This window comes from Chiloscyllium plagiosum, unplaced genomic scaffold, assembly GCF_037043375.1.
Source record: "Chiloscyllium plagiosum isolate Xiang-an unplaced genomic scaffold, Cpla_swu_hap1 HiC_scaffold_20, whole genome shotgun sequence".
Lineage (NCBI taxonomy): Eukaryota > Metazoa > Chordata > Chondrichthyes > Orectolobiformes > Hemiscylliidae > Chiloscyllium > Chiloscyllium plagiosum.
The window spans coordinates 1,682,504-1,709,875 of record NW_028270158.1 but is presented as its reverse complement, the minus strand read 5'-3'; the positions used below and the strand labels follow the sequence as shown (position 1 = coordinate 1,709,875).

The following is a 27,372-nucleotide window of genomic DNA, read 5'->3' as shown; positions in this document are numbered from 1 at the left end:
AAGAAGGGCTAATGCCTGAAATGTTGATTCTCCTGCTCCTTGAATGTTGCCTGACCTGCTGCGCTTTTCCAGCAACACATTTTCAGCTCTGATCTCCAGCATCTGCAGCCCTCACTTTCTCCATGGGATTGTGTGGCCTACTGCTATTCCAATTCATATTCATAAGCTTAAGGGTAATTCAAAAAAGGTGGAAAATTTCAACATATTCCTTTTGCTTGCAGAGAATGAGTACCTGCATACCTCAGTTCTAGTAAATGAGCCACATTATAAGCTCGAATGTTGGTCTACTTTGGTTGTTCGTGTAGATTTCTAGCCGTCAGGTTTGTTCAGTAGATGATGACAATTGCAGATGTGTAGTTTTGAATTTTGCAGATGTGGACTGGTTGAGTATGGCAAGTACTCTGTTATGAGGAACAATAACATTATTTTACATAATGAGTTTGCTACCACTGCCACACCATCACCTTTCCACATGTTCGTTTAGTTATTGTTTTGCCTATCCTTAACTGGGAAGGTTTATTTTGCACCACTTTGCCCCTCGATATCTTCGCAAAATATAGAAAGCTTTTTTTTGGACATAAAGTAACAGAGCTAAAACTCTGGAAGTAGAGTGTTTACTTCAGAATACTTTGTGCGAAATGTTGGTGTAATTACATTCCAAATTCAGAATAAAGATTATATCAACATTGTTACTGGTCCTGCATGATTTTCTACCTTTTTGATTACGTTGAAATATTTGGTTTAATGTAAGCAATTTTCAGAATAGGATAATCAAACTTCATATTACAATAAATTGTTTGAAAAACTTTATTTGTGCAAAGTTAATTACTTAATATTTTTACAGACATATTTGTATGTATACACTTGAAACAGAAACACTTGAGGAACATTTCATGCAATAACTTACAATATGCATTTGTTAATAATCCATTACTCCACCTGAAGCTATGGGAATTCATAAATAAGTGTCCCAAAGAAACTTTGTAAACAAATACCCAAACATGAAGCAACAAAACGTAATTTAATAAGGCAGTACTGCGATAATAATAGCAGCATTCTTTGATAGAGTAAGTTTTCTGGAGAAGCTGTTATACTGAAGATATAATATGAAATAATGCAGTTAGTAGATAAAAAAGTTAATAATTTTACAAGTCTTGTAACCTTGTAACCTAGAACAAGATTCTATCGATCTAAAATAGGATATACTAATTAAATTGATGGATAAATGGACACCTCTTCATAACTACATTTATCTCAGTTTGTTTTACAAGGATGTTACTAAAGTAGGTAACGAAGGTTCTCCTGACTGTTTGTTGAGGTTACAGTAGACAATCTATGAAAATGCCAGAAGTACACGGTAAATATTTACAAAATTGTAGCAGACATTCCCTTAATTGCTATTTTTTAGAAACCAAGGCTGTTGAGCAAAGCTATCCAGCTACAGTGTGCTGTAAACAGAGTAGTTTGACAGCTGGTTTTGTTTACTGATTTTAAACAGAAACTGTAAGGACATCTAGGTAATTTACTAAAGGCACAGATAGATCTGTAAAGCTGATAGGATTGGTGTGAGTAGCAAGAAGCTGCAGATTAGGTTACATTGATTGTGATTTAGATTGGGTGCTAAGGTGCAATACTAGTTATGCTTGCAACTAAGGGTACTCAAGTTCAAATATCCCTAATGTGGATGTGGGATTGTAAAATTTCTACCAGTTGTCTACTATGTAGTAGCATTAAAATAAATTTCACAAACAAGTGGAATCTGAAAAAACTATGATACAGGAGGGGAGACATTAAATTCAAATTAACAATCATTATAAGTTCTGAAGCAAAGCTGTCAACACCACACTGGTTGGTACACAATTTAAAGCCAAATCCTGCAGATGTTGCAAATCTGAAACATGTGCTCGAGAAACCCAGCATGTCTGGCAGCATCTGTGGAGAGAGAATCAGACTTAACATTTCAAGTTCAGCCTAATTCTTCTTTGAAACTGTCAGACTGGACTCAAAAGGTTAATCTAGGACAGTTTTGAAGAAGGTGTATTCAAAATGTTAAGTCTGTTTCTCTCTCCACAGATGCTGCCAGACATGCTGTGTTTCTCCTGCACTTTCTGGTTTTGTTTCTGTCTTCGATGTTGTGGAACTGGATAGCAGTTTGTAATGATGCATCTGGATGGCAAATATTGTGTTTCTTTCACAGTATTAAGACATGCTTCCACTCCTACATAGACAAATATTAAAGGCATCATCTGTTAATAAATAGGAATTAACAGTGAGAAGTACAAAAAGAGGCAGAAGTAGATCAGAAATACACTATTTTATTGAAAAAAAGTTTCCCAAATGATTTACAAAAAAATGAATATTTGCAAGATCTTGTGCCCATAAAAGCTTCCATGCAACGCAATTACAATATGATTTTTAATACAGCAAAGGCACAATTTAAGAAATTTCATGAGAAATACCTCCAAAAATATTTACCTTGATCAGCAACAAAACATTCAGGAAGGATTTTCAATAAAAATGTGCAATGCAAGAAAAAGTTCTTGAAATAGTGGGTTATCACAACAGACAGCATAGCTCACTTACCGAGGTAATACTGCCTTGGAAATGGTCTCCCTTCAGTTTTCCTGAATGGTCGATGTGGTAGATCTCTTCTTCAAAAGGAGCGAATCTCTTGTCAGTTTTTTGATAAGATACTGTTTGTCACGGCTTTGCTGCAAAGAATAGTCACCACTGTAAGTAGATATTCTGAGAGTTGTCCATTTGAAAATAATTTGGAGAACTGAGTATTCAAACAACAAACGCTGCCTTGATATATGCAGCTAATTATTCTATATTCAATAAATGTAAAACCAAAACATTCCATTGTCTTGCTACTAAGTTGTTAGCATCTCATTATAAGTAATCATTATGTGGTCAGCTGGGTGCTAGTTATAAATGATGTTGATCGTTATGGTTGAGTTTCCACTCAAACCAATGTAAAGTCTCCAGGCTCCAATAATGAGCTGAGTTGACAAATCAGCCCACCCACAGTAAACTGTCTGGTTCAGATATCAAATATAACTCTTCCTGAATCACTTCTTTCCGATTTCCATTCCTGGATATATACTAGTTATCTTTCAGGATTCTTCAAGAAATAACTTTGTATATTTTTTATCGTCTGAGTTAGCAAAACTTTAACTGATAAGTAAATTTGTGAGGAGATTGTAGGATTTTAAAGGGATATAGAGATAGTTGAGAAAATGGTCAGACAGATCGACAATGAAATTCAATGTGGAGAAATGTGAAGTGACTCATTTTGGTCGGAAGACCTTGGACAGACAATATAAAGGTACAATCCTAAAGGTACAATCCTAAAGGGATTACAGGTATATAGATTAGATTAGATTTCCTAAAGTGTGGAAACAGGCCCTTTGGCCCAACAAGTCCACACCGACCCCCTGAAGAGTAACCCAACCAGACCCATTTCCCTTTGACTAATGCACCGAACCTATGGGCAATTTAGCATGGCCAATTCACCTGACCTGCACATCTTCGGTCTGTGGGAGGAAACCAGAGCACCCGGAGGAAACCAACGCAGACACGGGGAGAATGTGCAAACTCCACACAGACAGTCATCCGAGGCTGGAATTGAACCTGGGACCCTAGTGCTGTGAGACTGCAGTGCTAACCACTGTGCCACCGTGCCATCCCACACATATATGTGCATAGATCACAGGTTTCAAGAATGGCCAATAATGCATACAGTACCTGAGATGATTGGGTATAGGATATAAGACCAAGCAGGTTATGTTGAACCTAGTTTAGCCTCAGCTGGAGTATTGAGGACAATTCCACATGTCATACTTTAGGAAGGGGTGAAGGTATTTGAGAGAGTGCAGGAAAGATTCACGAAAATGGTTCCAGGGATCAGGAACTTCCAATTGTGAAGATAGACTGGAAATGTTATAACTCTCTTCCTTGGAGACAGGAAGTCTGAGAGGAAATTTGATAGAGGTATTCAAAATCATAAAGAGTCTAGGCAGAACAAATAGGGAAAAAACTACCCAATCATGAAAGGATTGAGAACGAGTGCACAGATTTAAAGTAATTGGAAAAATAAACAAAAGTGACATGAGGTAGAAACCTTTGCACACAGTGAGTGATTTGGATAGCACCTCCTGAGAATGTGGTGGAGACAGGTTCAAGCAAGGCTTTCAAAAGGGCACTGGACTGTTATTTGTAAAACATAGAACATTACAGCACAATACAGACCCTTCAGCCCTCAATGTTGCACCGACCTGTGAAACCAGTCTGAAGCCCTAGACTATTTCGTTTTCATCCATAAATTTATCTAACGACTATTTAAATGCCCTTAAAGTTGGCGAGTCTACTACTGTCGCAAGCAGGGCTTGCCACGCCCTTACTACTCTGAGTAAAGAAATTACCTCTGATATCTGTCCTATATCTATCACTCCTCAATTTACAGCGATGTCCCCTCATGCTATCCATCACCATCCGAGGAAAAAGGCTCTCACTGTCCACCCTATCTAATCCTCTGATTATCTTGTCTGTCTTTATTAAGTCACCTCTCAACCTTCTTCTCGCTAACGAAAACAGCCTCATCCCGTAGCCTTTCCTCCTAAGACCTTCCCTCCATACCAGGTAACATCCTAGTAAATCTCTTCTGTACCCTTTCCAAAGCTTCCACATCCTTCCTGTAATACAGTGACCAGAACTTTACTCAATACTCCAAGTGTATCCCCACCAGAGTTTTGTACAGCTGCAGCATGATCTTATGGCTCCGAAACTCAAGCCCTCTACTAATAAAAGCTAACACACCGTATGCCTTCTTAACAATTCTATCAACCTGGGAGGCACCTTTCAGAGATCTACGTACATGGACACCAAGATCTTTCTTCTCATTCACACTACCAAGAATAGTACCATTAGCCCAGTACTCTATTCCTGTTGCTCCTTCCAAAGTGAATCACCTCACACTTTTCCACATTAAGCTCCATTTGTCACCTCTCAGCCCAGCTCTGCAGCTTATCTATTACCCTCTGTAACCTGCAACATCATTCAGCACCACCGACCTTAGTGTCATCTGCAAATTTACTAACCCATCCTTCTACGCCCTCTTATCGGTCTTTTAGAACATAGAACATAGAAAAATACAGCGCAGTACAGGCCCTTTGGCCCTCGATGTTGCGCCGATCCAAGCCCACCTAACCTACACTAGCCCACTATCCTCCATATGCCTATCCAATGCCCGTTTAAATGCCCATAAAGAGGAAGAGTCCACCACTGCTACTGGCAGGGCATTCCATGAACTCACAACTCACTGAGTAAAGAATGTACCCCAAACATCTGTCCTATACCTACCCCCCCTTAATTTAAAGCTATGCCCCCTCGTAATAGCTGACTCCATACGTGGAAAAAGGTTCTCATGGTCAACCCTATCTGAACCCCAATCATCTTGTACACCTCTATCAAGTCACCCCTAAACCTTCTTTTCTCCAATGAAAACAGCCCCAAGTGCCTCAGCCTTTCCTCATAGATCTTCCTACCGTACCAGGCAACATCCTGGTAAACCTCCTCTGCACCCGTTCCAGTGCCTTCACATCCTTCCTATAGTATGGCGACCAAAACCGCACACAATACTCCAGATGCGGCCGCACCAGAGTCTTATACAACTGCAACATGACCTCAGGGCTCCGGAACTCAATTCCTCTACCAATAAAAGCCAGTACGCCATATGCCTTCATTACCGCACTATTTACCTGGGTGGCAACTTTCAGAGATCTGTGTACATGGACGCCAAGATCCCTCTGCTCATCCACACTACCAAGTATCCGACCATTAGCCCAGTACCCCATCTTTTTGTAACTCTTACCAAAGTGAATCACCTCCCACTTACCTACATTGAACTCCATTTGCCACCTTTCTGCCCAGCTCTGCAACTTATCTATATCCCGCTGTAACCTGACACATTCTTCCTCACTGTCAACAACTCCACCGACTTTCGTATCATCCGCAAACTTGCTCACCTAACCTTCTAGCCCCTCCTCCAGGTCATTTATAAAAATGACAAACAGCAGTGGCCCCAAAACAGATCCTTGCGCTATACCACTCATAACTGAACTCCAGGATGAACCACCCCGTCTTCTTACAGCTAGCCAATTTTTGATCCAAACTGCCAAATCACCCTCATCCACCTGTTTGGTCACCTTCTCATAGAACTCAGTAAGGTTTGTGAGGCACGACCTACCCTTCACAAAACCACGCTGACTATCCCTAATCAACTTATTCCTTTCTACATGATTATAAATCCTATCTCTTATAATCCTGTCCAACACTTTATCCACAACCAAAGTAAAGCTCACTGACCTATAATTACCAGGGTTGGTTCTATTCCCCTACTTGAACAAGGGGATAACATTTGCTACCTTCCAGTCTTCTGGCACTATTCCTGTAAACAATGACAACATAAAGCTCAAAGCCAAATGCTCTGCAATTTTCTCCCTGGCTTCCCAGAGAATCCTAGGATAAATCCCATCTGGCTCAAGGGACTTACCGGCCCAGGGGACTTAGCTATTTTCACACTTTCCAGAATTGCAAACACCTCCTCCTTGTGAACTCAATCCCGTCTAGTCTAGTAGCCTGTATCTCAGTATTCCCCTCGACAACATTGTCTTTTTCCTGTGTGAATACTGACGAAAAATATTCATTTTGCACTTCTTCTATCTCCTCGGACTCCACACACAACTTCCCACTAATATCCTTGATTGACCCTAACCTTACTCTCATCATTCTTTTATTCCTGACAACCTATAGAAAGCTTTAAGGTTTTCCTCGATCCTACCTGCCAACAACTTCTCATGTCCCTTCCTGGCTCATCTTAGCTCTCTCTTTAGGTCTTTTCTGGCTAACCTGTAACTCTCAAGTGTCCTAACTGAGCCTTCACATCGCATCCTAACACAAACCACCTCCTTCCTCCTGACAAGAGATTCAATTTCCTTAGTAAACCACTGCTCCCTTGCTCCACCACTTCTTCCCTGCTTGACCGGTACATACATATCAAGGCAGGCTGCAGCTGTTCCTTGAATAAGCTCCACATTTCAATTGAGTCCATCTCCTGCAGTTTTGTTCCCCATCCTATGCATCCTAAATCTTGTCTAATTGCATTGTAATTGCCTTTCCCCTAGCTATAACTCTTGCCCTGCAGTATATATCTATCCCTTTCCATCGTTAAGTAAACATAACCGAATTGTGGTCACTATCACCAAAGTGCTCACCTACCTCCAAATACAACACCTTGCCTGGTTCATTGCCCAGTACCAAATTCAATGTGGCCTAGCTCTTGTTGGCCTGCCTACATACTGTGCCAGGAAACCCTCCTGCACACATTGGACAAAAATTGATCCATCTAAAGTACTCGAACTATAGCATTTCCAGTCAATATTTGGAAAGTTAAAGTCCCCTATAACAACTACCCTGTTACTCTCACTCCTATCCAGAATCATCTTTGCAATCCTTTTCTGTACATCTCTGAAACTAAAGAAAAGTCCCAACAGGGTGACCTCTCCTTTCCTGTTTCTAACCTCAGCTCATACTACCTCAATAGACAAGCCTTCAAATGTCCTTTCTGACACCCTTGGTCAGAATACTACCCTTGGCTAACAATGCCACACCCCCCCCTCTTTTACCACCTTCCCTGTTCTTATTGAAACATCTAAATCCCAGAACCTGCAACAACCATTCCTGTCCCTGCTCTATCCAAGTCTTCAAAATGGCCAAAAACATCAAAGTCCCAGGTACGAAACCCATGCTACAAGTTTACCCACCTTCTTCTGGATGTTCCTGGCTTTGAAGTAGACAGACTTGAAACCACCTTACTGCTTGCTGGTGCACTCTTGCAACATTGAAACCTTATTTCTGACCACACTACTCTCAACCTCCTGGACACTGGAGCCACAAATTATGCTCCCATCACTGTGCTGAATTAGTTTAAACCCTATCAAACAACATTAGCAAACATCCTCCCAGGATATTGGTACCCCTCTTGTTCAGGTGAAAACCATCCTGTTTGTAGAGTACCCACCTACACCAGAATGAGCCCCAATTACCCAGATATCTGAAACCCTCCCTCAAGTACCATTCCTGTAGCTACATGTTCAACTCCTCTCTCTCTCTCCATTCCTTGTCTCGCTAGCACGTGGCACGGGCAACAAACCAGAGATAACAACTCTGTTTGTTCTAGCTCTAAGCTTCCACCCTAGCTCCTTGAATTTTTTCTTTAAATCCCCAGCCCTTTTCCTACCTATGTCACTGTTACCTATTTGGACCATGACTTGGGGCTGCTCCCCTTCCCCCTTAAGGATCCTGAAAACACGATCCAAGACATCACTCCTATCCAGAATCATCTTTGCAATCCTTTTCTGTACATCTCTGAAACTAAAGAAAAGTCCCAACAGGGTGACCTCTCCTTTCCTGTTTCTAACCTCAGCTCATACTACCTCAATAGACAAGCCTTCAAATGTCCTTTCTGACACCCTTGGTCAGAATACTACCCTTGGCTAACAATGCCACACCCCCCCCTCTTTTACCACCTTCCCTGTTCTTATTGAAACATCTAAATCCCAGAACCTGCAACACGGGTGGCCCAGTGGTTAGCACTGCTGCCTCACAGCGCCTGTAGACCCGGGTTCAATTCCCGACTCAGGCGACTGACTGTGTGGAGTTTGCACATTCTCCCCGTGTCTGCGTGGGTTTCCTCCGGGTGCTCCGGTTTCCTCCCACAGTCCAAAGATGTGCGGGTTAGGTGAATTGGCCATGCTAAATTGCCCGTAGTGTTAGGTTAAAGGGGTAAAGTAGGGGTATGGGTGGGTTGCGCTTCGGCGGGTCGGTGTGGACTTGTTGGGCCGAAGGGCCTGTTTCCACACTGTAAGTAATCTAATCACGAACCCTGGTATCTGGGAGGCAACACGCTAACCATGAGTCTCTCTCGTTCCCACAGAACCTTCTATCTGTTCCCCCTAACTATGGAGTCCCCAGTGACTACATTCTCATCAACCTTCATTAAAGAATTCTAACAAATTTGTGAGGCATGATCTCCCCTGCATAAAGTCATGCTGACTACTCCTAATCCAACCCTGCCTTTCCAATTATCTTATCTCTCAGAATCCGCTCAAGTAATTTACCTACCACAGATGCTAGGCTGACTGGTCTACAATTCTCAGAATTTTCTTTGCAGCCCTTCTTGAATAATGACACAATATTCATTATCCTCCAGTCTTCCAGGCCCACATCCGTGGCTAATGATGATGCAAAAGTATCAGCCAAGACCCCCACAATTTCTTCTCTAGCCTCTTACAGGGTTCTTGGATATAACTGGTCAGGACCAGGAGATTAATCCACCACGGTGGCACAGTGGTTTGCACTGGTGCCTCACAGTGCCAGAGACCCGGTTCATTTCCCACCTCAGGCAACTGTGTGGAGTTTGCACATTCTCCCCGTGTCTGCGTGGGTTTCCTCCGTGTGCTCCGGTTTCCTCCCTCAGTCCAAAAATATGAATGGGTCATGCTAAATTGTCCATAGTGTTAGGTGAAGGGGTAAATGTAGGGGAATGGGTCTGGGTGGGTTGCTCTTCAGAGGATCGGTGTGGTCTTCTTGGGCCGAAGGGCCTGTTTCCATACTGTAAGAATCTAATCTAATCAAATCATCATACATTCTAATACGTCCAACACCTCCTCTACTGTGATATGGACTGTCCCCATGGTATCACTACTAACTTCCCCAAATCTACATGTCTTTCTCAACGGTATACACAGAAGTGAAATATTGAAGACCTCACCCATCTCCTGCGGTTCCACTTATACACACCCACTTTGATCCTTGAGGAGTCCTAGTCTCTCCTACTTTTTCTATTAATATACTTAAAGAATCTCTTTTGACTTAGCCAAATGGTTATTGGCTTAAGTGGGAATTTGTAGGTGGTGATATTTCCATGTATCTTCTATTCTTATCTGTCTAGATGGTAATGGTTGTGGATTTGGTAGATTCTGTCAAAGGAGGTTTGGTGAATTTCTGCAGTAGATGATAGATACTACCACTACCGAGTGTCGGTGGTGGAGAAAGTGAATGTTTCTGGATGTGGTTCCAATCAAGCAGGCTGCTTTGTCCCGGATGGTATTTTCAGTGTTGTTGGAGCTGCACCCAAGTGGGAATATTTGATCATACTTCTGATTTCTGCCTTGTAGATGGTGGACAGACTTTGGGATAGCAGATGAGTTGTTCACCACAGAATCTCTTGCCACTGATCTGCTCGTGTAACCACAGTATTTATATGACTAGTTCAGTTCTTGGTCAATGGTAAACACCATGATGTTGACAGTGGTAGATTCAGCCACTAACTGTCCAGGAGTGATGGTTAGATTCTCTCTGGTTGGAGATGGTCATTGCCTGGCACTTGTGTGGAACAGTATGCCCGGTAGTAAGCATGACAGATTTTGGGGATGTGAAGGCACTAACAACAAAGCCACATTTAAGGAGAATTTTCTGGAGTTCCATCTGGTATCCAGCTAGATCCCTTAGGAAGGTTCATAGCGTCATAGAGATGTACAGCATGGAAACAGACCCTTCGGTCCAACCCGTCCATGCCGACCAGATATCCCAACCCAATCTAGTCCCACCTGCTAGCACCCAGGCCATATCCCTCCAAACCCTTCCTATTCATATACCCGTCCAAATGCCTCTCAAATGTTGCAATTGTACCAGCCTCCACCACTTCCTCTGGCAGCTCATTCCAGTCACGTACCACCCTCTGCATGAAAAAGTTGCCCCCTAGCTCTCTTTTATATCTTTCCCCTCTCACCCTAAACCTATGCCCTCTAGTTCTGGACTCCCCGACCCCAGGGAAAAGACTTTGCCTATTTATCCTATCCATGCCCCTCATAATTTTGTAAACCTCTTTAAGGTCACCCCTCAGCCTCTGACGCTCCAGGGAAAACAGCCCCAGCCTGTTCAGCCTTTCCCTATAGCTCAGGTCCTCCAACCCTGGCAACATCCTCGTAAATCTTTTATGAACCCTTTCGAGTTTCACAACGTCTTTCCGATTGGAAGGAGACCAGAATTGCACGCAATATTCCAACAGTGGCCTAACCAATGTTTTGTACAACTGCAACAGGACCTCCCTACTCCAGTACTCAATACTCTGACCAATAAAGGAAAGCATACCAAATGTCTTCTTCATTTGGTATCCACCTTCGACTCCACTTTCAAGGAGCTATGAACCTGCACTCCAAGGTCTCTTTGTTCAGCAACACTCCCCAGGACCCTACCATTAAGTGTATAAGTCCTGCTAAGATTTGCTTTTCCAAAATGCAGCACCTCACATTTATCTGAATTAAACTCCATCTGCCACTTCTCAGCCCAAAGATCCATCTGGTCCAGATCCTGTTGTAATATGAGGTCACTGGACCCAGAACGTTAACTCTGATTCCTCTTCACAGATGCTGCTGAGCTTTTCCAGCAATTTCCATTTTTGTTTATATTACCTAGTCAGGTTGACAGGTGTGGGAATTTACCAAAAGGAGGTCAAAAAGGACCCCTGAGAATAGTCTCCGGAATCTTTAGGAGGAGAACTCTGAAGGACATGGCTGAGGAGAAGCCCTAGGGTCCTTGTAAGGCCTAATGGAGAATGCTCCTGTTCCTTTTGACCTACACTGAGCTCTAAAAGAAGCCAATTTTGTAAATTTACCTTGTCTCCACCATAGTTCAGCTTTTGGCTTGCAGACTGTCTGGTATTCCCAAGGTAAAGCAGACAGTGTATTGCAAAACACCACACTATGATATCTGAATGTGAAGCAAGTCCCTGGCTGTCTCATCAGTAGTTGATGTTTCATCAATAGTTTGAGGCATCATCCATGGAAATGACAAAGGCTGGGAATGGGGCAGGCAGGAAATGTTCTTAAATTTTACCACTCATGTACTATTCTCACTGGCAAGGGTGGTTTAAATTCTTATCACGTTCTTTGCATCTTCACATAGTAAATCCCTAGGCAAATTCACAATACCACATCTGTGAAAAGGAACTGTATTTTTAAAAATGACTTTAAAGAAACTCCTAAACTTTAAAATGCATCATATGCATACTATCAAAAGCTATGGACCATCTGCTAAACTGGTAATTAATCACATCAGATGAATATTGTTGAAAATTAAGATCATGATTATGGAATTCAAATCACTTACCATTGCCAGTTGTTCTCTTAACTGATCAACAACTCGTTTATGTGCTCCAGCCAACGCAACCAGATAGAAAAGGATAAGGCTGAAAGAATGAAAATTGAATGATGTATAGAAAAGTACTACATATTGTGCCCGAATCCCTGTCCCTAGCCCACAGTGATACAGCATTTTCAGACCATATCACTTCATTATTTGCCATTCGAGCTTTGCTTATTTGTTGTGGTTTTAAGTAGGCCAATAAAATGCTCAGCAATGCATTATATTACATATAATGATGATAACTTGCATTTAAAAAGCATTTTATGACTGAAAGGAAATCTATATGTATACTTGCAAAAAATATGTGGCTTCCTCGCCTTTCCTCATTTTAATGGAGTGAGAAGAGTAGAACAGTTCTGAAGACAGGTCACTGGACCCAAAATATCCTCTTGCTTTCTCTGCCCTGATGCTGCAAGACCTGCTCAGTTTAGAGTCATGGAAACAGACCCTTCGGTACAACCCGTCCATGCCGACCAGGTATCCCAACCCAAACTAGTCCCACCTGCCAGCACCCGGCCCATATCACTCCAAACCCTTCCTATTCATATACCCATCCAAATGCCTCTTAAATGTTGCAATTGTAACAGCCTCCACCACTTCCTCTAGCAGCTCATTTCATATACGTACCACCCTCTGCGTGAAAAAGTTGCCTCTTAGGTCTCTTTTGTATCTTACCCCTCACCCTAAACCTATGCCCTCTAGTTCTGGACTCCCTGACCCCAGGGAAAAGACTTTGTCTATTTATCCTATCCATGCCCCACATAATTTTGTAAACCTCTATAAGGTCACCCCTCAGCCTCCGACGCTCCAGGGAAAACAGCCCCAGCCTGTCCAGCCTCTCCCTGTTGCTCAGATTCTCCAACCCTGGCAATATCCTTGTTAATCTTTTCTGAACCCTTTCAAGTTTCACAATATCTTTCCAATAGGAAGGAGACCAGAATTGCACGCAATATTCCAACAGTGGCCTAACCAATGTCCTGTACAGCCGCAACATGACCTCCCAACTCCTGTACTCAATACTCTGACCAATAAAGGAAAGCATACCAAACACCTTCTTCACTATCGTATCTACCTGTGACTCCACTTTCAAGGAGCTATGAACCTGCACTCCAAGGTCTCTTTGTACAGCAATACTCCCTAGGACCTTACTATTAAATGTATAAGTCCTGCTAACATTTGATTTTCCAAATGCAGCACCTAGCATTTATCTGAATTAAACTCCATCTGCCACTTCTCAGCCCATTGGCCCATCTGGTCCAGATCCTATTGTAATCTGAGGTAACCCTCTTCGTTGTCCATACACCTCCAATTTTGGTGTCATCTGCAAACTTACTAATTGTACCTCTTATGCTCACATCCAAATCATTTATGTAAATGACAAAAAGTAGAGCACCCAGCACCGATCCTTGTGGCACTCCACTGGTCACAGGCCTCCAGTCTGAAAAACAACCCTCCACCACCACCCTCTGTCTTCCACCTTTGAGCCAGTTCTGTATCTAAATGGCTAGTTCTCCCTGTATTCCATGAGGTCTAACCTTGCTAATCAGTCTTCCATGGGGAACCTTTTCGAACGCCTTACTGAAGTCCATATAGATCACATTTACTGCTCTGCCCTCATCAATCATCTTTGTTACTTCTTTAAAAAACTCAATCAAGTTCGTGAGACATGATTTCCCATGCACAAAGCCATGTTGACTATCCCTAATCAGTCCTTGCCTTTCCAAATACATGTCCATCCTGTTCCTCAGGATTCCTTCCAACAACTTGCCCACCACTGAGGTCAGGCTCACTGGTCTATAGTTCCCTGACTTGTCTTTACTGCCCTTCTTAAACAGTAGCACCACGTTTGCCAACCTCCAATCTTCCGGCACCTCATCTGTGACTATCGATGATACAAATATCTCAGCAAGAGGCGCAGCAATCACTTCTCCTGCTTCCCACAGAGTTCTCGGGTACACCTGATCAGGTCCTGGAGATTTATCCACCTTTAACCGTTTCAAGACATCCAGCACTTCCTCCTCTTTAATCTGGACATTTTGCAAGATGTCACCATCTATTTCCCTACAGTCTATATCTTCCATACCTTTTACCACAGTAAATACTGATGCAAAATATTCATTTAGTATCTCCCCCATTTTCTGTGGCTCCACACAAAGCAATTGCTTTTTTTGTGTTGATAATGGAGTAAGGATTAAGTCAGGTATTCTTGCACCTCTGGAAGTTAAAATTTCAAGTTATTATAGTTGGCACAAAGCTCATAACTAATAATTTATTGTTTATAATTGGTGATACTATTCCTTAAGGATACATTTGCAAACAATATAATCCTCCTGTTCTATTAACTTGAAAGGGAATAAAGGGGCAGGCTACTTATGATGCTCATAATATTATGCAAAGGATACTGATCAATTCATATTGAGCTGTCAGAAACTCTCTTCTGATTTTGTGCTTGCTGTTCAAAACTATACTCTTGTTTTCAATTATTTTTCTCTTTTGCCTGGGTTAAAGTTTACATCATTTGTTTTGAACACTGTTTTTTAAAATTTCTTCTCGAGTGGGTGGGAGATACAGTTGGAGAATTCAGAACAATGGTCAGCATATTGCGCAGAGAAGAGGTTTTAATCTCTGCCATTATGTAGCCAGCAAGTTCTAGACCACTACCAGTCTTTGTGTAAAAGATTCTTATCTCAAATCCCCCTCAAATGTCTTGTCTGTGATTTAAATCTCTGCCTGCAGCCTACCATCATGTTAATGTGAACAGCCTTCCCCTGTCTACCTGAACTTGTTAAAATGTTTGTAGACCTCTAACTACATGGCCCAGCAACCTCCTTTCCTTGACTGTCAGCAACCCAGCCTTTCCAACCTACCCTTGTAAACCAAAAAAATCTGGTAAATCTCGTCTAATCTGTCTCTAGGATACTCACACTCATCCTAAAGTGTAGTGACAAGAATTGAACACTATCCTCTAGTTGTAGCCTAAGCATAGCTTTAAAAATGTTCAGCATAATCTCCTTATGAAGCCCAAGATCCCATATGCTCTGATAGCTACTTTCTCAGGGAAAAGTTAGCACTGCAGATGCTAGAGATTAGAGTCAAGAGTGTGGTGCTGGAAAAGCACAGCAGGTCAGTCAGCATCTGAGCAGCAAGAAAATCTACATTTCGGGCACAACCCTTCATTAGGAATAAGCATTTTCCTGTTCCTCAGATGCTGCCTGACCTGCTGTGCTTTTCCAACACCACACACTTGACTCTAGCTACTTTCTCAATATGACCTGCAACCTTCAAAGATCTAAGTGCATGAAGCCCTTAGTCCTTCTGTCCCTACTCTCTTTAGAACTGTCATGAAGTCTATAATTGCCTCTTCCTATCTCTGCTGCCAAGCTGCATTATCTCAAACTTCTCTGTATTAAATTCCATCTGTCACTTTCCTGGCCATTCTGCTATCCTATCCCTGTCCTCTTTTAACTGGTCAGTATCCTCACTGTCAGCAACACCACAACGTTTCATTGAGTCATAGAGATGTACAGCATGAAAACAGACCCTTCTGTCCAACCTGTCCATGCCGACCAGATATCCCAACCCAATCTAGTCCCACCTGCCAGCACCCAGCCCATATCCCTCCAAACCCTTCCTATTCATATACCCATCCAAATGCCTCTTAAATGTTGCAATTGTACCAGCCTCCACCACTTCCTCTGGCAGCTCATTCCATACACGTACCACCCTCTGTGTGAAATGCACACCGATGTCCAGCAATACATGAATTCAAGCAGCAAAAGCAGTGTCAGTTTCTTTCTCTCTTTCTCTCCTGTACATACCTCACCATGTGCTTTCTTTGTCTGTTCTTCTCCCTTTTAAAACTGCTTTTGTTTTGACTTATCTTTTTCCAAAGTTCCAAAACAATGCAACAGCATATAAAACAGTAATTGCTGCTCCTGGAATTCGAGGAAATCACCTACAGCAGCTAAAATACCTCAAAAAAGGAGCAGCTGTTGCAGCCAGAAATCTTTCCTGTTTTCCATCTTGGATTACCCAGAATCCTTTATCATCAGAAAAAGTTTAAAATTTTATGTTGTATTCCAATATTCAATTTATGAAGTCATAGTCAGAGTCACACAGCATGGAAACAGACCCATCAGTCCAACTTGTCCATGCCGACCAAGTTTCTCAAACAAACCCAGTTCTATTTGGCTGTGCTTGGCCCTATACCTCTAAATATTTCCAACAAGGATGATGCCAGGGTGGGAGGGTTTGAGCTATAGGGCGAGGCTGAATAGGCTGGGGCAGTTTTCCCTGGAGCGTCGGAGGCTGAGCGGTGACCTTATAGAGGTTTATAAAATCGTGAGGGGCATGGATATGGTAAACAGACAAGGTCTTTTCCCTGGGGTCAGGGAGTCCAGAACTAGAGGGCATAGATTTAGGGTGAGAAGGGAAAGATTTAAAAAGGGTCTAAGGGGCAATGTTTTCATGCAAAGGTTGGTACGTGTTTGGAATGAGCTGCCAGAGGAAGTGGTGGAGGCTGGGACAATTACAACATTTAAAAGGCATCTGGACTAGTATATGAGTAGGAAGGGTTTAGCGGGATATGGGCCAAGTGCTGGCAAATGGGACTAGATTATTGAGGATATCTAGGAAGCATGGATGAGATGGACTGAAGGATCTGTTTCCATGCTGTACATCTCTATGACTCAATGACTGTATTCATGTATCTGTCCAAACGTCTTTTAAATGTTGTAAATGTACTTGCTTCTATCACTTTCTCTGGCAGTTTGTTCTACAAACAAACCACCCTCTGTGTGAAAAAGCTGCCCCTCAGGTACCTTTAAAATTTTCCTCCTCTTATCTTAAAATGTGCTCTCTAGTTTTGAACTCACCTACCCTGGAGAAATGTCCTTCGCTATTCACCTTGTGTATGCTCCTCATGACTTTAAAAACATCGATAAGGTTACCACTCAACCTCTGATGCTACAGTGAAAAACGTCCCAGACTCTCCTTATAACTCAAACCCTCCAGTCCTGACAGCACCTTTGTAAATCTCTTCTGAACCCTCTCTAATTTCATAATATCCTTTATATTTATTGGAAAACAGTATTTACTGCACTGACTATTACAGAACCTCAGAATCAACCAGCCTCCAGTACTGAAAACAACCATTTCCTCAGCTCTGAATTTCCTGTCCTTAAGCAAGCTTCTTAGCCAAACTGATACTGACTGTCCTATTCCATTAGCTGCTTATTTGATTGACTGAACAGTAGTTATGAGGAGTGGCCTTGGATCTTTTCTCAAACAAAGGAATTACATTTGCTATTTCCAATCTTCTAGCCCATCTCCCTTATCGAGAGAAGATTGGAACGTGATGGTAAGCCGTTCTGTTATCTTCACACCCATTCCTTTGGTCATCTGGAATAAAAACCATTTGGACCAAGCTATTTACCTTCCCTAAGCATAGCCAGCCTTGCCAATACATACTGCTCATCATTTTTCACCCCATTCATTACCTCTAGCTCCTTCCTTAGCTCAATATGTTTTCTTCAGGCTCTGTAAAAACATCTTTGGAAATAATTGTTTTTATATTAAATGGGCTAAATAAATTAGGATTATGGGTAAACATATACATGTATAAGGTGATATAGAATGATTTATTAATTATGTAATGTTTAATAATATAATTTCAAGACATGAATATAGCAGGAATGATCAGAACGTTCACAGCTAACATGAAAATGGTGGAAAATAGGGAGAAAGGAAAGTTTTGGACTATAGGATGATATAGGTGAGCTGATCAGAAGACTAACACACCAGGAAAATATATATTTAATGGTAGAATCCTACGCAGCACAAAGGTACAGAGGGACTTTGGTGTGCCTGTCCATTGATTATTGAAGGCAGCAGGATAGGTAGATAAAGTAATTAAGGTGGCATGAGATACTTGCCTTTATTAGGTGAGACATGGAATACAAGAGCATGGAAGTTATAATCAAGCTGTACAAAAGTACTGTGTGCAGTTCTGGTCACTGTACTATAGGAAGGATATGATTGCACTGGAAAGGGTGCAGAGGAGATTCAGCAGGATGTTGCCCTATGGAGACGGACTGGATTGGTTAATGTTTTGTTTAAAGAGCTGAGAATACTGAGAGACAACCTGATTGAGGGGTGTAAAATTATGAGGAACATAATAGGGTGGATATGGAGAAAATTTCCCCTTCGTGGAGGTGTCAATGCCAGTGGACATAAATTTCAGGTTCGTAGAGGAAACTTAGGGGATTTAAAGAAAGTTTCTCTCCCACTAGAACTCACCACCTGAAAGGCACAACACTTCCAACATTTGAGAAAGATTTAGAGAAATTCTTGAAACATCACAGTATATTACACTACAAGCGTAGTGCTGTAAATCAGAATTAGAAAAATATCGGTATTTGATGATTGATCTTGGCACAGTGCGCTGAATTTGCTGTAAAACTCTGACTCTAGAATTTTATGTAATTAGTGTATTAGAACATCAAAAAACTATGAACAATTCAGTACGTTGTTTAACAGAGGTAAATTTAATGGTTTCTTTTGAAAGATTATGAACTATTTGCTGGTCATTAATTTTACCATAAAAAACTTCTTACCATACAAATAAAAAGAATGGCACTGCAAAAGCCTCAGATGCCAAACCATACAGAAGCTTGTTAAAGCCGTTGGGGAAATGGTCGATGGTTGCTGGTATGACATGCCACGATATATTGTATTTAACAAATGGCCCACAGGATTTGGATGATTTGATCCTGATTGGAAGCAAAAAAAAATTATTTTATCTCTAATATAATAACAACCAACCTACTTCACAAGTCCTTTCTCTGTCATTATTCTATCACGTTTTCAACTTTGTTTTTTTCTCTTCAGCAGGATTCCTTTTAAAAATGTGGAAATTTTCAACATCAACATTTGTGCAGCTTTGATAAATGATTGAATTTTTGGTTTGAAGCCAAGTGTCTTTTATATTCTAGAGATTCAGCAGTTGTCAATACTAAAAGTCAACTGATAAGCTCAGAGGTCTTAGATGCTTAACAAATATGTATGATTGCATATAAATAAGTATACACCCATTAATTATATAGCAGGTTGTGTGAGCTGCATTAAACTACAATATAGCAGGATACTTAGAAAAATCAATGTGATTAAACAGAGGCTACATAGTTGTGTGAAAGGGAAATTGTATTATTAATTTATTAGAGTGCTTTGACAAAGTAACAATGAGATGGATATAGATGAACTTGTAGATGTGATGTACTGGGATCTCCAAAAAGGCATTGGAGAAGGTGCCACATCAAAAGTAAGTGCTCAGGGTGTAGGGATCACATGTTAGCATAGGCAAAGGATTAGTTAGCTAACTGGAAACAGAAATAAATTGGACTTTTATTGGGTTAACAAGCTTAGATTAGATTAGATTACTTACAGTGTGGAAACAGGCCCTTCGGCCCAACAAGTCCACACCGCCCCGCCGAAGTGCAACCCACCCATACCCCTACATTTACCCCTTACCTAACACTACGGACAATTTAGCATGGCCAATTCACCTGACCTGCACATTTTTGGACTGTGGGAGGAAACCGGAGCACCCGGAGGAAACCCACGCAGACACGGGGAGAACGTGCAAACTCCACACAGTCAGTCGCCTGAGGCGAGTATTGAACCCGGGTCTCTAGCGCTATGAGGCAGCAGTGCTAACCACTGTGCCACTGTGCCGCCCAAGCTGTCAGAGGATAAATGTAAGGTTATCCACATATGATTGTATTGGACTGGGGTGTACAGTAAGGCCCTGTGAAGACTACCTGATGAAGGAGCAGCGCTCTGAAAGTTAGTGCTTCCAAATAAACCTGTTGGACTATGACCTGGTGTTGTGTGATTTTTAACATTATCCACCTCAGTAGTAAAATCAGACAAGCAGATTATGAATGGGGATAGATTTGGAAAGGGGAGGTGCAATGAGACCTGGGTATCCTCACATGCTGAAAGTAAGTATGCAGCTGCAATAGGTGATAAGGAATTCTAATAGTATGGTGGCCTTCATAGCAATATGATTCAAATACAGGAGCTGGGATGTTTTGCTGCAACTGCACAGGGCCTTACTGAGACCACATCAGGAGCATTATGTGCATTTTTGGTCTCTTTATCTGTGGAATGATGTTCTGGTTATGGAGGGAAGACAATAAAGATTTAACGGACTGATTGCTGGTAGGACTGATGTATGAATAGAAAATGGATTGGTTCACTGGAGTTTAGAAGATTCAGGCGATCTCACAGAAACCTATAATAATTTAACAGGATTAGACAGAGTAGATGCAGGAGGGATGTTTTCAATGACTGGGGAGTCTAGAACCGGGAGTCACAGTCTAAGGATAAAGGATAGGCCTTTTAGGACAGAAATTAGGACAATTTTTTCACCCAGAGAGTGGTGAGCCTGTGGAATTCTCTGCAACAGAAAACAATTTAGGTCAAAACATTAAAGACATAAAGAAAACTCTAGGATAAAGTGATCAAAGGGTATGGGGAGAAAGCGAGAATAGGGTACTGAGTTGGATGATCAGTCATGATCATACTGAATATCAGAGCAGACCTGAAGTGCCAAATCACTGACTCCTACTTCTAAAACAGAGAGTGGGACTCTTGCCTATCAGTGGATGTGTGTCCCATCCCTGGAGTTACTAGTCAATCTGCAGTTCCAGCAGCACAATCTTTGAAGGTGGCAGGTGATACTAAGAGAGTTAACAAAAAATTTGGTATCTTTGGCTTCATAAATAGAGGCACTGCAGACAAAAGCAGGAAAGTTATGCTGAATCTTTCAAAGATCTGGTAAGACCCAACCAGAGTACTGGATCCAGTTCTGGTGGTTCACACTGTCATAAAGATACAAAGGTCTTTCAGAAGGATTCAAAGAGATTTACCATAATAGATTGGGGGTAATGTGAAGTTCAGTTTAGTTACAATGTTAGGTTGGAAATGATGGGCTTGTTCATAGAAGAAATTGGATAGATGTTTGAAGAAAATAAACCTGCAAGACTGCAGGAATGAGTAAGGGTGTAGGCCAGGTTGAATTGTTCTGGAGGGAGCTGGTTTGGACTCAGTAAACTAAATGATCTCTCTCTCTTTCATAAATGATTCCATCACCTCAGTAAGTAACTCATTCATGATGGGGGAAGTATCAATTTGTGCAATACAACTGGAAAAAAAGTCCATAAAAGTCAATACTCACACTCCAACACTAAAAGCGATAGGCACACAGGCTAGGGGAAGTCCAATTAACAGCACGGCCAGAAAGAAGAAGTTAGAGCTTGATGCTCGAAAAGGTCTGGTGGAAGGACGGCAGTTGTTCATCAGAGATATCTGGAAGGTTCAGAAGACATTGTAAGTTGCATTTCCACAGACTCGATTTTCCTTGCTTCCTCTCCTGCTGATATGTCCTTTGATCATACTTCCAAATGGCTATTACTTGTTCTTGTAAATTATAGATGGGTAAGATATTTCAACAATGGGGCATCAGAGCCAAACCAGATTTCTTCTTTTCCAATATCTGTACATTGCTAGATAATAACCATTATTAAAAGGTTACAAATCACACAACACCAGGTTATAGTCCAACAGGTTTATTTGGAAGCACTAGCTTTTGAAGCGCTGCTCCTTCATCGGGTTGTTATGGCTCAGTGTTATGGTTCCACCTGATGAAGGAGCAGCATTCAGAAAGCTAGTGCTTCCAAATAAACCTGTTAGACTATAACTGGTGTTGTGTGATTTTTAACTTTGTACACCCCATTTCAACACCAGCACCTCCAAATCATTATTAAAAGGTTCATTCTCCATGGCAACCTCTACCAATCAGAATCCATTTGCCAATCAATCAGCACTCTTCTCTCAGACAGTGTAAGTACTGTGTGAGATTCTGGTCTCCCTCCTATAGGTAGGATGTTGTGAAACTTGAAAGGGTTCAGAAAAGATTTACAAGGATGGTGCCAGAGTGAGAGGGCTATAGGGAGAGGCTGAACAGGCTGGGGCTTTTTTCCCTGGAGTGCGAAGTTTCAGGGGTGACCTTATCAATGTTTATAAAATCATGAGGGACATAGATAGGGTAAATAGACAAGATCTTTTCCCTGGATTGGGGGAGTCCAGAACTCAAGGGCATAGGCTTAGGGTGAGAGGGGAAAGATTTAAAAGGGACCTAAGGGGCAACGTTTTCACACAAAGGGTGGTGCATGTATGGAATGACCTTCCAGAGGAAGTGGTGGAGGCTGGTACAATTATAACATTTAAAAGGCATCTGGATGGGTACATGAATAGGAAGGGTTTAGAGGGATATGGGCCAAGTGCTGGCAAATGGGACTAGATTAATTTAGGATATCTGGTCAGCATGGATGAGTTGGACTGAAGAGTCTGTTTCCGAGCTGTACAGCTCTACGACTCAATTGATATTCCCCCTGAAATGGCATTCTTTCAAAACATCCTGATGAGTGCAAAGTCAACAAAAAGCTTTGAGAAAATGTGTCTTCTTCAGCAATATTCAAGTTCAGTACTATCAAATGAATAATTGATTTTTCCTACACTCGGATAGGCTTGCCCTAAGCACCCTGTAAGCATTTACTAAACTGAGATTAGGTAATTCACCACAAGCAGATAACAAAATCTGTCACCTTCATTACTCAAATTACACTTTCTTCACTATGAGTAAAATACCATAGAATATTCGAGATGTTTAAAAGTACTCCATAAATGCAGTTTTATGCATTTACTCTACTACTTAGCTATGTACTGATGTAACCCACTCGGTCACTGTGGGAACCCTCAGCGGAAAACAAATTAAATATCAAGAAGTCTAAGACAGAATTCAGATTTGATTGCTACTAACGATTGAATATTTTATGAATGATCATATCCATCGGTCAAAAATAATGAAGTAAAATTTAAGGGTGAATGCATTCATCTGGTCGCCTTATATCAATGAAGGAATTTTTTTTTTCATTGGTTTATTCAGTAAGATTACTCACCTTTTTGATATAAAATATGATGAAGTATTTGATGGTTGCTATTCCAGGGAGCAATGGTGAGTAAAATGTTCCTATCCAGCAGATAGTCTGACCATATACAATTTCTAATACGTTTTGAGGAACTGAAAACTGCTGTTGACCCCACCACTTGAATGGGGCCCATGTGCAATAGGTTACGATTAACCTGAAAGATAAAAATATAAAAGATATAATTATGCTCTTAGAAAATGTGGCATTTTTTATTAAACTGAACCTTTTGATAATCTTAAAATCATTAAATAAAAGAAATAGAAATATAATCAAAAATAGTTTATGCTTTCACTAATCTATTAAGTTGGTTCCTTTTCAAAAATAATCAAATTATAACAAAACCCCTCTCCCCTCACTACAGCCCATCCAAGTACAGGGATTCAGCAGTACAGTGAAAAGTATACAACGTCATCATTCTCTGGCGTCTTCTTAGATACAAAGGTACCTAAGAACAATATCTTAGGTATAAAGTCAACAATAAATAAATAAAGTTTACAAGTTTAGCATTACAGTCCTTCTTAAGTGCTTAGCAATGAGCCTGGATCTGTGTTCTTACACCCCAACGCTAAGACCATCACCAGCATGAGTCCCCTCATTGTGCTGCCAGACAACCATGTTGCCATTCTTTGGCACCATCATGCCTCTACCGACAACATCGCTGCTGTGAGACCGCTCTGGGCCAGTACCCGCATGGAGTCTATTGCAGCTTGAAACAGACATATCTGCACATGGCATGAATGCCATTTTGAATCCAAACAGCACCAGTAGAGCTGCAATTATAGAAATAATGTTACTAGATTTTGCAGCCAAAGTATGCTGAGGGTACCAAAAGTCATAAATGTACCTTGAAAGTTAGTGAAATAATTTATTTTGGAAAATGACACAGACTTATTAGAGTCAGAGATATACGGCATGGAAACAGACCCTGCAGTCCAACTCATCCATGCCAACCAGATATCTTAAATAAATCCAGTCCCATTTGCCAGCATTTAGCTCATATCCTCTATTCCTGATGAAGGGCTTTTGCCCAAAATGTCGATTTTCGTGCTCCTTGGATGCTGTCTGACCTGCTGTGCTTTTCCAGCACCACTCTGATCTAAACTTTGGTTTCCAGGATCTGCAGTCCTCACTTTTGCCTTTGGCCCATATCCCTCTAACCTCTTTCTTCCAGATGCCTTCTAATCCTGTAATTGCACCAGCCTCCACCACTTTGTCTGGCAGCTCATTCTATACATGCACCATCCTTCCAATCCTCTACTCAATGTTCTGGCCAATAAAGGACAGCATATCAAACGCCTTCTTCACTATCATGTCTACCTGTGACTACAATTTCAAGGAACTATGAACAAAGGTCTCTTTGTTCAGCAACACTGCCCAGGACGTTACCATTAAGTGTATAAGTCCTGCCCGATTTGCCTTTCCAAAATGCAGCACCTCGCTCCATCTGCCACTCCTCAACCGATTGGCCCATCTGATCAAGATCCCATTGTATTTTGAGGTAACCTTCTTCACTGTCCACTACCCCTCCAATTTTGGTGTCATCTGCAAATTTACTAACCACATCTCCTATGCTCACATCCAAATCACTTATATAAATGACAAAAAGCAGTGGATCCAGCACCGCTCCTTGTGGCACACTGCTGGTCACAACCTGTCAGTCTGAAAAGCAACCCTCTAAGACCATTCTGTCTTCTACCTTCGAGCCAGTTCTGTATCCAAACAGCTGGTTCTCCCTTTATTTGGTCTGATCTAACCTTTCTAACCTTGCTAACCAGTCTACTATGGGAAACCATGTCAAACACCTTACTGAAGTCCATATAGATCCCATCCATCACTCTGCCCTCATAAATCCTCTTTGTTACTTCTTCAAAATACTCAATCAAAAGACACAATTTCCCATGCACAACACCATGGTGACTATCCCTAATTAGTCCTTACCTTTCCAAATACGTGTAAGTCCTGTCCCTCAGGATTCCCTCCAACAATTTGCTTAACACCAATGTCGGGCTCACCTGTCTATAGTTCCCTGGCTTTTCCTTACCAGCTTTCTTAAATAGTGGCACCACCTTAGCCAACCTCCAGTCTTCTGACACCTGACCTGTGGCTATCAATGATACAAATATCTCAGCAAAGGGCTGTGCAATCACTTCCATAACTTCCCACAGAGGTCTAAGGTACACCTGATCAGATCCTGGGGATTTAACCACCTTTATGCGTTTTAAGACATCCAAAACTTCATCCTCTGTAATATGGACATTTTTCAAGCTGTCTCTATTTATTTTCCCATGTTTTCTACCTTCCATATCCTTCTCCCCAGTAAACACTGATGCAAAAAACTTGTTTAGTATCTCCCCAAATCCTGTGGTTCCACACATAGATGACCTTGCTGATCATTAAATAATCATGAATCTTAAAGTATTAAATCCTGTACCAATTCACAATCTCTGAAGATATGAAATGGGAAAGGGTGGGAACATAAATATTACTTACTTTCTGGGGAATTCCACAAACAATGCAACTGATGAAATTATTATTAAGTCAAATATCATTAACTTGTACATTTCTTGTCCTATTCGGGTTTCCCAGCACTGAAATACATAACCATATTAGGCAAGAGATCAGTGAAATGAAATGCAAAAGCAAATGAGTCTGCAATATCAGATTGAGAGTTTTGGTCTGGAGTCCTTTTAAAATCTAGAATCAATTTATTTCTTGTGTCGTTAAATCTTGCTAAGACCGAAATTTAGAACATATAGAACATAGAACATTACAGCGCAGTACAGGCCCTTTGGTCCTCGATGTTGCGCCGACCTGTCATACCAATCTGAAGCCCATCTAACCTACACTATTCCATGTACGTCCATATGCTTTTCCCTGCTCTTTCATATTATTCTGGAGTAGATTTCAAACAGAGAGGCTTATTAGTTTCCATCCCTTAAAGCACAGGTTTAGTATATGTATGTTATGAATGCCTGATTATATTTTCTTTGTGGAGAAAGTGAGGTCTGCAGATGCTGGAGATTAGAGATGGAAATGTATTGCTGGAAAAGCGCAGCAGGTCAGGCAGCATCCAGGGAACAGGATTCCTGAAGAAGGGCTAATGCCCGAAACGTCGATTCTCCTGTTCCCTAGATGCTGCCTGACCTGCTGCGCTTTTCCAGCAACACATTTCCATCTCTATATTTTCTTTGTACCCTCCCAGAAAGAAACCTGAAAATAGCAATATATTATTGGATTATTCATCTCAAGTTTCTTCTCAAGTTTGACTCCATTTGGATCAGGTTTAACCTATGCCCTGGCTACTATACTTCTATTACAATAATTTAAGACATTCTGTTACTTTACTTTGCAGTTATTTTCTAGGTTTTTACAGTATGCATACTTATTATGTAATTTCACTCCTTGTATATTAGCATTAATTTTCTCTTCCCTGTTCCTAAACAACATTTTTCTATTTATACATTTTGGAGCAACTTTTATTTAATTTCCTTTTGTTATATTTATGTACTTTTCCCTGCAATATTTTTGAAGGATGTGCCTATTCTGCCTCATTGAATTTATTTTTGAATGCTTGTATCCCTCACTGTAATTGCATAATTAAGCATTTGGATCACTCATGGGTTTTGAAACCATGTTGACAGCATAAACTCATTTGCTACACTGACAAGTTAAAAATCCTACTACATGTTGCCATAGTTGAGCTCATGAGTGAGCTAAATATTTCAAAAGGATTGCAGGACTTGCATGAAAAAAAATACATAACATAGCAAAAGCAAATTAAATTAAAAATTGCTTCAAAATGAAACAGCAGGAAAAAAGCCGCAGATTAAGAAAGGGAAAAGAAAACTTAGAACTGCATAGAAGCAGCCAAAAGAGACCTGAGGATTCAGGTAAATTCTTTGTAAGTTGCATTACAGGTAGACAAAGTGGTAAAGAAGGCACTCAGCATGCTTGCTCAGACTGCTGAGGATAGGACTTGTGATGTCATGTTGAGGTTGCAAAGGATATTGTGAGATCATATTTGAATCACCTTGCTATATGAAAGGTATTATTA

General features: G+C 41.1%; 1 protein-coding gene across 1 annotated transcript in view; it reads right to left on the bottom strand.

Moving 5' to 3' along the window:
• Positions 1-793: 793 nt before the first annotated feature.
• Positions 794-27,372, bottom strand: part of tmc7 (transmembrane channel like 7) — a 101,321-nt gene continuing 74,742 nt past the window's right edge. Inside the window, exons 11-17 of the mRNA XM_043712160.2 lie at positions 25,809-25,906; positions 23,289-23,472; positions 21,506-21,636; positions 18,882-19,037; positions 12,232-12,310; positions 2,584-2,711; positions 794-2,218 (exon numbers count right to left, since the gene is read on the bottom strand). Of these exons, the coding sequence (XP_043568095.1) occupies positions 2,616-2,711; positions 12,232-12,310; positions 18,882-19,037; positions 21,506-21,636; positions 23,289-23,472; positions 25,809-25,906 (744 nt within the window). The 3' untranslated portion in view covers positions 794-2,218; positions 2,584-2,615. The remainder of the gene's footprint in view (positions 2,219-2,583; positions 2,712-12,231; positions 12,311-18,881; positions 19,038-21,505; positions 21,637-23,288; positions 23,473-25,808; positions 25,907-27,372) is intronic.